The 13513-nt window shown below is 52.1% G+C and overlaps 5 protein-coding genes across 5 annotated transcripts; 3 read left to right on the top strand and 2 right to left on the bottom strand.

Annotated features, from left to right (window-relative positions):
* Window positions 1-637: 637 nt before the first annotated feature.
* MRS44_008278 (uncharacterized protein) lies at window positions 638-2426 on the top strand (the record flags this gene model as incomplete). The annotated part of the gene is made up of 6 exons (XM_065620849.1): window positions 638-848; window positions 901-1072; window positions 1128-1197; window positions 1255-1928; window positions 2120-2193; window positions 2245-2426. 6 exons carry the CDS (start codon window positions 638-640, stop codon window positions 2424-2426), a joined length of 1383 nt encoding a protein of 460 aa, XP_065476921.1.
* A 646-nt stretch (window positions 2427-3072) lies between these two features.
* MRS44_008277 (uncharacterized protein) lies at window positions 3073-4788 on the bottom strand (the record flags this gene model as incomplete). Its single annotated transcript, XM_046283505.2, has 2 exons — window positions 3073-4083; window positions 4135-4788. The coding sequence occupies 2 exons, from the start codon at window positions 4786-4788 to the stop codon at window positions 3073-3075; spliced, it is 1665 nt and encodes a 554-aa protein (XP_046133698.2).
* Window positions 4789-5968: 1180 nt separating this feature from the next.
* On the top strand, window positions 5969-9082 carry MRS44_008276 (uncharacterized protein; the record flags this gene model as incomplete). The annotated part of the gene is made up of 8 exons (XM_065620848.1): window positions 5969-6273; window positions 7010-7124; window positions 7180-7932; window positions 7978-8089; window positions 8154-8480; window positions 8525-8616; window positions 8671-8729; window positions 8785-9082. 8 exons carry the CDS (start codon window positions 5969-5971, stop codon window positions 9080-9082), a joined length of 2061 nt encoding a protein of 686 aa, XP_065476920.1.
* A 103-nt stretch (window positions 9083-9185) lies between these two features.
* MRS44_008275 (uncharacterized protein) lies at window positions 9186-10477 on the bottom strand (the record flags this gene model as incomplete). Its single annotated transcript, XM_046284014.2, has 5 exons — window positions 9186-9371; window positions 9426-9796; window positions 9880-10089; window positions 10138-10272; window positions 10330-10477. The coding sequence occupies 5 exons, from the start codon at window positions 10475-10477 to the stop codon at window positions 9186-9188; spliced, it is 1050 nt and encodes a 349-aa protein (XP_046133701.2).
* Window positions 10478-11295: 818 nt separating this feature from the next.
* On the top strand, window positions 11296-13471 carry MRS44_008274 (uncharacterized protein; the record flags this gene model as incomplete). The annotated part of the gene is made up of 5 exons (XM_046275868.2): window positions 11296-11327; window positions 11381-12027; window positions 12076-12664; window positions 12716-13082; window positions 13133-13471. The coding sequence occupies 5 exons, from the start codon at window positions 11296-11298 to the stop codon at window positions 13469-13471; spliced, it is 1974 nt and encodes a 657-aa protein (XP_046133702.2).
* Between the last annotated feature and the right edge of the window lie 42 nt (window positions 13472-13513).

The following is a 13513-nucleotide window of genomic DNA, read 5'->3' as shown; positions in this document are numbered from 1 at the left end:
TGATTATGACTAACCTATCTCTGGTGCTGATGTGCATCTCCCTATTATTGATCTTGGGTCGAATACGACGCTCGAAGTGGAGCATCACGGCGTGTGATGTGAGGAATATTGGCAAGTAAGGCTACGAGAAATTCACCCAGGTCGTTTAAAGCCAGGGGAGGCTCACACTTCTCTTTTTAGCTTACGCATAGCCGACCACACTTTATCGTGAGATTTTTACTGAAGCATAAACGCCTAGAGTCATCTTGTTACTACAATTTTGAGAATAGCCTTGGCACAAGACACTGGCAACCCGAAGCGCTCACGAGGCGCCCTAGCGCTGCTCTAGCAAGATCTTGGCACGATTCACCTGTGTTCGGCATCTGCATACGCGAGACCTGGGACAAGCTCGATTCTGGGGTAGATTAGCTCGCAGCCACATGGAGACCCCACGGGGACGGCGAGGGTTAATGCTACCGTTCGGCGCAAGTCAGAGCTGTCGACAACTTGGTCCGAGCCACAGCGCCATTTGTATATAACCTCGTCATGCATGGTCTTTGATGGCAAAAGAAAGCATCACTCATCTCTCACACGCATCTTGACATTCATTAATCGTCGACCAATCCACCTCTACACATCCTTTTTCCACCCCTTCACCATGCGCTCTTGGCTCGGCAGGGGCAAAAGCCTCCAATTCGGCATCACCGTCTGCTGTCTCGCCGCCTTCGTCCTCTTTGGCTACGAGCAGGGCGTCTTTGGGCCCATCTTGCAGAACGAGGACTGGCTTGAGCTCTTCAACAGACCCAGTGACTCGCAGACTGGCATCATTGTCGCCTGCTATAACCTGGGATGTATGGTTGGTTGTGTTGGTGAGTCATGGTGACTGCGAGGAGCCCGGGTTCGTGACTGACGTCCTGATAGTTGCTTTCGTTGTGGGTGAAAAGACTGGCAGACGTCGTGCCATCTGGATAGCCATGGCCTTTGTCGTGGTTGGCACTACGCTACAGACGACTTCATTCCATGTGGCACATCTCGTTGTTGGTAGAATCATCACCGGAATGGGCACTGGGCTGAAGACTGCGACTGTTCCCATGTAAGAGGACACCGATATTTGTTCTCTACGACCTTGATCTGACATTGAACCATAGGTACCAGTCTGAGCTCTGTACACCCACGTCTCGTGGCCGTCTCGTGAGCGCCGAAGTCCTGTTTGTTGGTGTACGTCATGATACCTTGCCAAACCTTTGCGTCAGGCCCATACTAATACTTCACCAGGTCGGCATCGTTTTTGCATACTGGTTCAACTTTGGCATGAGTTTCGTGGGCGGCCCAATCGCCTGGCGCCTGCCCATTGCCCTGCAAGCTCTCTTTGCAATTCTCGTCATCATCTTGGTCTTCGCCCTACCAGAATCTCCGCGCTGGCTCTTCAACCATGGCCGCGAAGCTGAAGCCATCGAAACACTGTGTGCCGTCTACGACATGCAGCCCACCGACGAGTTTATCCAGTGTGAGCGAACAGCGATCCTCCAAGCCATCGAGGCTGAGACCGGAGGCACCATCTTCAAGCGGGATAAGAACCGAACGGGCTACCGCGTCTTCCTCGCCTGGCTAATCCAGCTTGTAAATCAGGTCAGTGGTATCAACATGGTCGTATATTATATCCCAACTGTCCTGGAAGAGAACGTGGGTATGACGGTTCAGAGGAGCCAGATCATCGGTGGCTGCATTCAGATGATGTTCATGTTTGGCAGCATCTTGCCTTCTCTGGCTCTGGACCGCATGGGACGGCGAAAGACAATGCTGTGGGGCTGCTTCGGCCTCGGAACCTGCATGCTTTTCATCTCTGCTTTGTTATCTCAGTCGGATGGAGGTAAGACGGATCGAGGTCTATCCTTTGCGTCTGCGTCGGTGGCATTCTTCTTTCTTTATCAGCTCATCTTTGGCATGTCGTAAGTTCTTCCTTCTGCATCACCGGGCTTGGTCACCAATAATTAACTGTTTAGGGTCAACTGTGTCCCCTGGGTCTACGTCCCTGAACTTCTCCCCTCGAGGCTCGAACCAAAGGCTCAGCCATCGGCATAAGCAGTAACTGGCTTTGGAATTTCACAGTAGTCCTTATCACGCCCGTGATAGTGCGAAGACTTCAGTGGAAGGCCTATCTGATCTTCATGGCAACCAACTATGCCTTTATCCCCATGATTTACTTCCTCTTCCGTATGTCCCGACGTTCCATGACTGCGAGAGTTTGCTGACTTTTGGGACTAGCCGAGACAAGCAACTTGAGACTTGAAGACATTGATCAGATCTTTTCGACTGGCGGTGACCCTGTAAAGGTGGCCAGGAAGATCAAGGCTGATGCTCGAACCGGTACCGCCCTGGATGCTGAGGTGGGAAACGAGTCCAAGGACGCTGGGGAGATTGAGACGGTGGAGAAGGCAAAGGTTTAGCATCGGAACCCAGACATCTCACGCTGTTCAAGTGAAGCATCATTATGGCAGGATCCTTGGTTGAGCAAGCCTGTGTAAGATACTCCGCACACGAGGCGCTGTTGTACCCGTAAGACCAATGAGGGCATCATAGGGGTTAGGTAGTTACAAGAATGAACCAGTGGCATGAGATTTTAGGAGCCTTTCTTTTGTTTAGTGTAGGCAATATACCCATTCGACACCATTTTTATTACAAGTGAGGGTTGGTAAATTTAGCTCCAGCAGGACCTCCAACTGCTCATCGCACATGCATCAACTTTTGGGAGCTGGGAAAGAATGATTGAATAGTACTTGGACATAGATGAGTCGAAAATGAAAGTGACATAAGAGGTAATGGAGGTAGTTGCGGTGTTTTGTAGCATTGGACTTTGATGCTGCCATGTGTTTATTAGCGTGTTCTTTGATTGTGTGTACGGCAGAGAAGTCAATGAAAAACAAGAATAAGAGGTGGTGGCATCACTTGGGAACTGCGTATGGAGCTGTTTCGTCAAGCATCTTATTTTATGTCCAAGGTCAGGAGCCAGTAGATAAAATGCCATGATAGCATACTTTTTAAGAATAGATAGTTACATTGCGTCTATCGTACCGATGATGACTACACCACGTCCTACCCAGACCGTAACAGTGATTCAGCGCTTTGCAAAAGTTCTTTGACAAGCTTCAGAGAGTTGTCAACATCCTTGGCGCACCCCACTGCAACAGAGCCCAACCCGACAGCTAGCAGCGTGCTCAAGACAACTTTGGAACTCGAGCCCCCAGGGGTTTCAACCCTACGGACTTCAAAATCAGACCAGCGTGGGAATATCGTGCGCAACCAGTACAGGAACATGGGGTCTGGGTAGATGAAGGTGTTCTTCTTCGTCTTGGGATCCATCCACCAGCTCTGGCAGCCACTGTTGAAGACAAGGTTCTTGAGCTTCTTATGCACCCAGGCTAGATCGCGACGCTGGGCTTCGGGCTTGACCATGATGGAGGCCGCAGGGTGCCGGCCGGTGAGTACATGTCGCAATAGGCGGCAGCTGTAGTTGATCTGGCACTCGGAGTGGAAGATGACCGAGTGTTGACCCGTGGCGGCGTTCGGCCCGTAGAGGATGAAGAAGTTGGGGAAGCCCGTGACAACTGTACCCTTGTAGGCTTCAGCACCGCCTGAGGCGTCCCAAACCTCGTGGAGGTCTTGACCGTTCTCGCCCTTGACGCGGATTGGGTGAAGCCACTTCTGGGTCGTGAAGCCAGTGGCAAAGATGATGGCGTCTGCCTGGTACTCGGCACCGCTCTCCGTCTCGACGTGGTGTGGGCCGATCTTAGTGACCCGGTCCTTGGCCAAGAGCATGTTTGGTGAGTGCAGGGCGGCCAGATAGGTTGCCGTGTTGACCCTGCGCTTGCAGCCAGGCTCGTAGTCAGGCCTCAGGACTTGTCGATACTGCGGCGGAGCATCATTCTCGATGTACGAGTTGGTGGCGTCACGGATCTTTTGTCTCATGCGGGCGCCGTCCTTGGTCATGAGGAAAGAGTAAAAGACTTTCTCAAGGTCCCAGGCGAGGAGGATGCGGTACATGCGAGCCGCGAGTGGGACATACTTCATGGTGAGCTTGAAGGTGTTTGAGTAGGTTGGGTTTCCCTAGAAACTGTGTTAGCTTGGACTTGTCGTGAGCCGATAAAGTATACATACTCTCTTTGTCCACCAGTGAGCACTCTTGACCAGTTGAGTCACTTTCCCCTTGGGACCAACGTCCTTGACAAGCTCGGGAACAAACTGGGTTGCAGAGGCGCCGTTGCCCAAGACCACTATGTTCTTGTTCTTGACCTCGATGGAATCATCCCATCGAGCACTGTGAAACATTTTGCCCTGGAAGGACTCGGCGCCCTCAAGCTCGGGGATGTAAGGGCGGTCCAGGGTTCCAACCGCGCTCACGACAACTGGCGCCTCCTTGACGAATTGCTCACCAGTCTGCGTGTCCTCAAAAGTGCACACCCACAGCGAACGCGCAGCGTCCCAGACCAGATCCAAGCACATGGCGTTGAACCGACAATGGGGCAGAATGTCGAATTTTTCAGCAACAGACATGAAGTACTCGTGGAGCTCATCACGGCCAGGATACGTAGTCGTCCAGTCGGGGTTCAAGGCGAAACTGTACGAGTAGAAGTGGCTGGGGATGTCGCAGGCGCACGCGGGATAGCGGTTGTGCCACCAGGTGCCGCCAATGTTGTCCGACTTTTCGTAGATGGTGAAGTTGGCGTGTCCAAGGAAGCGCTTGAGCTGGACGGCCATGCCCAGGCCTGAGACGCCAGCGCCAATGATGATGACCTCTTTCGACGGGGCCATGTTGTAGGTTGAGATTTTGCCGTTGGAGAGATGAGGTTGTCTACACTTTCGGAGCCCTTTTACGTTGGCGATATGGTCCTTTTATAGAATCCCTGTGCATCTTGAATGTCCCGCCTGATGGCTAGGACGCAATCCAGGATTTCCCCGGGGAAGAAGGCCCATGCTCTCGATTGATCTGGGGAAAGTTGGCTATCATGACCTCAGCGTCTGCACTTTCCAGCGAAAAAGCGCATAGCCAAGCCCGTCTGCGGTAATTCCGCCTCTCCATATTGACAGACCAAATTTTCCAAGTTTCATATCCGCCGTGCTTGGCATGGCGATGGCTAATGCAGACGAGGCAAGCGGAAACGCTCATGGGGCGCAGGATGGATCCGAGCGTTCAGCCACTTGCAAGTAGAAGCGCTCTCACTTTTACCCAGCTGGCCATGAGGTAAAAGGTAAGTCTCTATATTGACTAGCCGAAACGTCATTTAAGACTTTTGGTGTCTTTCCAACTTTGAATCGGCGTTTTATATTCTCGAGTTCTTGAGCAACTAAAAAGAAAACATCTCTATCTTGTCTCAAATGTGTCTGCCATCTATTATAACACCACCTAACTGGCAGACAAAACTCAGCCACGGCAAAATCTGTTTCCGTTTCTAGAACCGCTCTAAGCTAAGTTGGTGCTGGGGGGACCAGAGAGAACTTAGGTTGAGGCGGTGAGCTTGGCCTGAGGTGCATGCGTAGGCCCCAGCCACTTTCGAGCATACCGGTACTCGGATACTCCTTAAAGGGTCTCTACATCTCGCTTGTGTGAACCGCTCTCTCGACAGGCCTGAGGCGGAATACACTACCCCGTGAACAAGGTGGAACATGAGCAGTGCTCTTTAAGTGGACATGGAGGCTCTAGAAGCTCATACGACAGTGATCCCAGGACTCGCACAGGCTACGAATAACCGAACGCCACGTAAAGGACTGTCCCACAGAACATTCTCGCAATTCGAGATGCAACCATATACTCTTGAATGGCAGCCGAACCGCGTTGCCGCATACTACTTCCTTTTTGACGTTCATCATCATTTCAAACTCGACCAGGGGCTAACCTAGGTTTAATTGTAAAGTCATGGCCTGCAAAGACCACGTTTAAAACAGCGCGCTTACAAGTATAATGACACAGGCTCGCACCAACTGGTTTTTTACAATGGTTAACAAGGAAGTCCACGACGCACTCGCGGCCTTTGTCGCCGAGCGAGACTGGGCGCAGTTCCACACGCCCGAGAACCTCGCCAAGAGCGTCTCCATCGAAGCAGCCGAACTCCTCGAGTGCTACCAATGGAATGCCGAAGCCGACCCCAAGCGCGTCCGTGAAGAGCTCGCCGACGTCTTGACCTACTGTCTCCTCCTCGCCGACCGGATCGGAGTGGACCCGGCGCAGATCGTGTTGGAGAAGCTCGAAGTGACGAAAAAGAAGTACCCTGTTGACAAGGCGCGAGGTAGCAGCAAGAAGTATGACCAACTTGAGGATCGCTCGGCTTGACTTGCCCAAGAATGCCGTCATGCCGTGGAGGGTGAGGGACATCTACGCTGGGGAGTCACTTAATGGTGGTGCATGTCACGAGTCAGCTGGGCATGTGGAAGCGCTGGACAAGTGGGGACGGCAAGAGGAGACGCCCAGTCTAGACTTGTCTAGGCTCTCTATTATCACCTCGTCATATCACAGACCTCTCCCCGCAAGCGAAATTCCATCTCTGTCTAGCACGGGGTCGCTCGTGCAGTTACCCGAAACAAGCCAATTCAGGTGGAGCAACCCAAAAAGAGAAGAAGCAGAAGGGAAAAACTGTAAATTCTAACCGCTCCTCGAGCATTCGACTCCTCACCCAAACCTGGCCAACCTTGACTGTCTTGCCAATGCCTGACCAAGCCGAGACCCATGGATCCATCAGCTCGCCAGAGGTAGTAGTCTCTAGAGAGCGAAAGAGGAGGAAGCATTGCCGTTCTCGAGCAGGCTGGTGTGTACAATTGCTGTGCTCGGGCCTGGGTGACAGATAACTGACTTGCAGAACAAGCCTCCCTTGTCGTAGACGGAGACGCAGATGTGAGTCGGAATCATGCCAGTACTCCCCGTCCACAAGTTCTGACAGCCAGGACGTGCAGGTGACGGGGGCCGTCCCACCTGTCGGGAATGCCACATACGAAACGATCAATGCTTTTGGGGCCTCAAGGTCTCTTTCCATCCGTCCAGGTCGCTCCAGCTCTCTTCGGAACATATCGCTGCCCTCGTGGCTGTCGATAGGGAAAGGCGAGAGGCTCGAACCGACGCGACCGAAGCTGCTGAACCCGCTTCCTCAACGCTCGTTGTGAGTCTCACTCTGCTACAAAGGTACTATTTATTAACATGCCTTACTTTCTAAGATTATAGATGATACGGATGACATTGTTCAGACTTACAGAAGAGACGATGCTCAGTCACTCGATGATGATTCTGACTGTCGTGCCGAACAAGATGCTGGCTCCGAGCACTTCCAGGGCGCCTCAGGCCTCATACCAGGAGCCACACAGCCTTACCTAGACTATCCAGACAATGGAGGAGGTGAGATTTACGTCGAGGAATCGGGGCACGATAGCTTCAACGACGACGCTGCTGCTCCGGCGGAAGCTCTTCACCCCTTCGATGTCACGCATACCTCAGAGCTTCCCTCGGAAATTTTCAGAATTCCCTTCATATCTGATCTTTTCTTACATGGCTCTTCCATTGCTCCCTTCTCCCTCGGACAAGCTTTCTCCCGCGGTGCACCCCCTGAGCCTGAACCTCGGTTCCCCATCTCGCAGCGGATGAAGGCTGACCTCATCTCCAATTACATAAGGGAGACTGCCACGTGGTGTGAGACGACGGACTCTGACATGCACTTTTCTGCGCGAAGCGTTCATCGCATGATGGAGTCTACGCCCTTTGCTGCTGCGGCCATGTCTCTGGCTTCCCGTCAGCTTGACAGCTTGCGGGGACGCCCTAGACAAGTCACGCTCGAGCTGTATCAGTACACTGTTCGTCTTCTTCTCAGCCATGATCCTGCTGTTGATGGGTCATCCATCTTGGCAACGTGCACCTTGCTTTGTGTCTACGAGATGATGGCATCAACGGTGGCCGAGTGGCGGCGTCACCTTCAGGTGAGTGGCTAGACACTGGCTTGACGGTCTATTTATCGTGCAAAGGCTGACATGGCGATGTACTTGAAGGGATGTGCTGGTCTATTGCGGATGCGGAAGTGGAACGGTAACAGTGCAGGCATAGTCAAGACATGTTTCTGGGCATTTGCAAGGATAGGTCTGCCGTCCCATGGACTCACGATGCGGATCCAGGAAACATCTACTGACATTAGACTGAGCAGACGTGTGGGCTGCATTCATCTTGAACCAGACAACACTCATCCCCACCGACTCGTGGGTTGAAGAGGACTCGCTTGCAGTAGTTGCTGCCAGAGGCAACACGGATGACTACTGTAACTTTGCCATCCTCATATTTGCAAGAATCATCAATCTCCTTAACGCAAGCGGTGACTCGTCGTCAGCCGAGTTGAGGGAAAAGGCACAGGCGTCGTGGGAAGAGCTTCAACAGTGGAGGCGCTGGCGTCAACAGAGTGCTAAGCCGCTGATGAGAGTGGATGCGGGAAGCAAGAATCCTTTTCCAACCATCGTCTTTGCATCATCTGCATCGAGTAAGTCATTCACCGTGTGAGTTTCAAGGCTGATTGGGAGGTAGTATGTGGGAATACCTTCTACCATACTGGCTCAATTCTCCTGCTGCAGAGCGGATTGGTTCCGGTCACTTCTTCAGTCGATGAAAAACGGGTGGTAAGATACGAAACAGTTCTATTTAAAGGTGAATGAAGAGTTAACCATCTCTAGCGCGATCCTGTATGGCATGCTCGTGAACTTGGAGGCATCTCTATCAGCAACCCATCACAGTACGTCGCAGCCCCTGGTTTGTTCCCAGTCACTGACCTAGACCTCGAAACTAAGTGCCAACTGGGTAAACCATCTTCAACCATTGTATATTGCTGGGAGAGTTTTCGGCCCCATTGGCGAAGCCCCTTGTTCTGCCCAGCATCAAGGTGGCCGTATCCACCCCCCAGTTGGAGCCACCCCATCGTCTGTGGGTGAATCAACAGACGACGGGGATGGGATGTCAGAGACTGGTGATTTCCCCGCGGAAAAGATGGCGCTTTTGAAGCATCTCGCCAAAATTGAAAGGGAGACGGGGTGGAAGACGTCGGATCGGGCAAGAGAGTTGAGGATCCTTTGGGCTTTGGAGAATTGATGATTGGTTGTAGAATGGTGTGTAGACGTCCAGTGTCGATTTATCTCCATAAAACACCTCGCCTCCCAGCCTCAAGCCGATCTTCTACATTGTTCCAGCCGGCCTACAGCTTGTAGACAAGTTTGTAGTTCGAGATGATGCCTTGACGATACTCCTGGAATCCCTCAGACACCCCATCCAGACCGTTTTCACAAATCTTGGGTGTGTTGGGCTTGATCTCGCCAGATGACAGGAGATCCGGTAACTTCTGAAACCACTCAGAAGCCAACCTGTGGTCTGCCTCGTTGGGCTATCAAAGTTATTAGTCTCTCAAGTTCTGCAAGCTTGGCACAAGACGACTCACGGGCCAGTAAAAGGTTCCGTAACGGTGTTCCTTTAGGAAGACTGTCCAGACGAGAACGTCTGTTACCTTGATGTCCTTGGACACATCTTGTGTGTTTGCTTTGCCAGGGCGGACTGTGCAGAGGACACCATTGGGGTGGCTGATGGCTTGAGAAGACGTTCCGGAAGAAGTGTCATTCCCAATGGTATCAAACACATAGCGGAGCTGAGGGACTGCCCCTCGAACCTTGTCGACTACTTGCGGATCCCGGTAGTCAAAGACATGTTTCGCTCCATAAGACTTGACGAGGCCGTGATGTTTTGGGCTGCAAGTCGTGATGACTTCTAACCCATGCAACCTAGCGATTTGGGTGGCGTAGAGGCCGACGCTTGCTAGAGGTGGTATTAGCTGCTGGTGGAAGCGCCAAGCACCATCTGGATGCTGGCTAGAAGAATGAGCACAAAAGAGGACTCACAGCTACCACCCCAAATGAGAACCGCGGTGTTTTCGGCGGCACTGGCGTCGATGGCTAGACAGTCCTCAGAGAACAAACTGAGCAAGGCAGTAGCCGATGCAAGGGGCAGTGTGGCAGCCTCTGCCGGGGCCAGGCCTGGAGGAACCGGGAAGCAAATCCGCGAATCTGCAAGAGTATACTCGCTGTAACCTCCAAGCCCCTTGGTTTCGCCTAACTCGGGTCAGTCTTGGGCCCACGGAGAACTGCAACAAGACACACCTCCCCAGATCAGACCAGCAACCATGGTCCCTTTGGTGATTCCAGTCACGTTGGTCCCTGTTTCCTCAACCACGCCAACAAAGTCGCATCCGAGAACAGCACCGTCACCGAAAGCATTGCCGTCAAAGGACTGGACTGTGCAAGACCGGGTCAATCAACTGCAAGACATGCATATCAACAGGGACACTGTACCATCTGTCGGGTTCTGGGCTACATGAGATACTTTGACCAGAAGCTGGTGATCTCCAGGCTTGGGCGTAGGAAGTGACTCTTTGACGAGTCTTGGAGTGTTGTTGGAGGTCTTGACAACCAACGCATCCATTCGGGCAGGGGGAGACATTGCGTAGGTAGAATGTAAAGGTTTGACGACTTGGCTTGAGAGGAACAAAAGCAGACAAAGATGAATGCGATGCTTGATAAGGTTATCCTGCCTTTGCATTAAATACCTGTGTTTGCTTATAAAGCCGGCCACCGAAGTATGTTCAAGGGAACATGTAAACGCTGTGCCATGGCCCATGGCAAGTCTAAGCGCCCCTGGTTTAAGGTGGGTGACGTACCTAGATGGTTCCTACCTACTTTTAGCGGTTCTCTGTAGGGTAGGTAATCTGGCCGTTCTTAAACGATCATCTACTCTAATGTCTAAGAGCCTCCATTCAAACTGGTTCAACAAGGTGATATCAAGATGATCATGATATCTGCTTAACTCTAGGGTAAGCCATGCAACCATAAAGCCTTAACAGTCCTGCCACTAAAGACCGCCCATGACAGGCGCTAATTGTTAGGGGACTAACACTCGGGTTAATCCTTAAAGGCAATTTGGGTTTCCTTGGGCGACTAACTATCGCATTATTGAGATTTGTTACTAGAATCTGTTTAACGTAAAAACTGTCGCGATCAGTAGCAATTCTATCCTGTATGTAATTTTATCGATGACAACCTCACTCGCATCTGCGGTCCACCAAAGAGAGGATCAATCGGCCGATTTGTTAAAATGTCCGATGTTAGACGCGTCGCAAAGGCGCGACTGACTAGTCCGACATCCGCGACGTCCGTGATGGAGTTTTGGTGTCTGAATTTTTCAAACTAAGCTCCGGCTTTCGGAACTCGGATCTGACACAACAAAAAAAGTTTCCCTCCTTCAAAGCCGAAGCCGTAACGATGCGCTCCAGTCTATCATGCGACCATTGCCGGTGAGTCCCGCGTCATGGGCCCAGACGAGATCTAACAGATACGCGGCGTGAAGAAAGGCCAAGATCAAGTGTGTCAATGAGGGGACTGCGCCTTGTCAGAAGTGTCTGAAGCTGGGGAACTCGGAGTGCGAGCTTTCTCGGCCGCAGGCTAGATCGGCAAAGAAGATTGCTGCGAGGGCTCAGAGGGCGACACCGGAGCTTACTCCGAGAGCGGATCATGTTTCGACGGTTGCGAGTACGCCCGATGTTACGCGACAGGATCCCATCAGACCGCCGAGGCCGAGTCCTTCCTTGTCGAGGAGGACGGTCTCGAGCTGGGGACAGGAACCTGTTGATGAGCATCTCGCGAGATTACCGATAGGTGTCGTTCTCAAAGCTCTCAACATTTTCACAGCCAAGTTCCCCGAGCTGAGGATACTGCAGCCTTCGGCGTTTGTCAAAGAATTCCAGTCTGGCCGATCAAGAGAGAGCAAGGTACTTCTGGCGACTATCCTTGCAATAACAAGGAAGCAATCATCGATATGCAACGGAGAATGGCTTCATCGGTTACGCAGTAGCGACTGCTACGCGTCATACGCCTGGAGTGTCCTCTCGAATCTCATTCTCCTACCGCCAAATGTTCAGGTCGTTCAGGCGCTTCTCATCTTGACGCTCTACGAGTGGGGTGTACGAGAGTTTCATAAAGCATGGATGCACTGCGGTAGGTATTCCGAGGCTCTTCTATGATCATGGTACTGATATCATACAGGCATGGCTATCCGCATCATGCAGTCCCTGCACAGCTCCCGTATCTCCCCCCACGCTCTCGACATCTCGCAGAACAACGACATGGACGAGCTCGCCGTAGTTGTCGAGACTCGGACGTACTGGGCCTGCTTCATCATGGACTGCACCATCAACTCTGGGACCTACAACCCACGCATGCTCCCCATGCCCGAGATGCAAAAGCTCAAGGTCCCTCGACCGCCAAACTTTTTCGACTTTGCTTTTGGATCTGACGGAGCTTCGCTGAGCCAAAACTTGACGGCTAACCACTCTGATCCGTCTGGTAACTTGGATCTCGCGCAGAGCTTCGAGACGATTGTTCTTGGGTTTGACATTTACGCTCAAGCCATGGCGTTCGTCTTCAATAACGGCCGGTGTGCACCTGGAATGTGCGCACCAGAGAATTGCCCCTGGGTACCAGGCTCGCTCTGGTCAAACTGCAGAAACCGACTCGAAGAGTGGAGGAGGAGCCAGCATCACAGGTTGCATTATCCACGTCACAGCGTTGCCGTTCACATGACTTTGGGACATGGAGAATCTTTCATATATTTGAACATGCTGTACTATCTAAGGTGAGCAGCTGACCGTGGCTTGATGCTGCCTTGACTGACAACATCGAACAGTACCATCATGCTTCACCGCGAATACTTCCCTTTCTTACCAACCGCCGAATCCACACCCCAAGGTCCCATACATCCTCCTCTCCTCGAGGCAGAAGCCCCGCCAGGATGGTGGGAGGACAGCGCCAAAGAATTGTATGGAGCAGCTGAACAGATTACATGCCTGCTGCAAGAGGCCTCCGAATGCGGCATACCTCTTATGACGCCCTTTTCCGGCTTCTGCGCCTTTACCGCGTGCTTTCTCAACTTGTACATCTTCAGGTTTCCGAAGATGAACCTTGGTAGAAGTCCGAGAGCCGAGCAGTTGATGAACTGGGGTTTGGAATACTTGGAGGAGTTTCAGAATGCCTGGGAGTTGGCTGGTGGCTGGGTACGTGCACCTTTGAGCCTCGAGTTTGGTGCTCGAACTAACGTTGGCAGATTAAAACCATTCAAAACTCGTCGCTCTTATACAAGAGCGCCACCGAGGATAGCGGGCGGTTTCGGGGAAGATCGAGAGCCGACTTTGAGACTCTGCACCAATCCATCCACGAGTACCGCATCGTAGATCGATCTGACTTGCATTTACAGCAGATTCGTCGCGCGGATAGAAACTCTTCAAGAGACATTGAAAATGACGACAGAGTAGGGAGAGAACATGCTCAAGTTCCCATGGGCTTGAACCCGACGGGCAACCCTGCTTTTCTGGACCCTTTTCCGAACTGGTGGTCAATGTTGCAGGAGGTGGAATTCGCCGAGATTAGCAGCATGATGAATTGAAATGAATGCATTATTCTCGCTAATTATGTCAATCTAACTGTT

This window comes from Fusarium solani (assembly GCF_023522795.1).
Source record: "Fusarium solani strain SB1 chromosome Unknown bctg00000004, whole genome shotgun sequence".
NCBI classification, from domain to species: domain Eukaryota; kingdom Fungi; phylum Ascomycota; class Sordariomycetes; order Hypocreales; family Nectriaceae; genus Fusarium; species Fusarium solani.
Note: the sequence above shows the minus strand (reverse complement) of the source record. Positions and strands in the feature narration are given on the sequence as shown.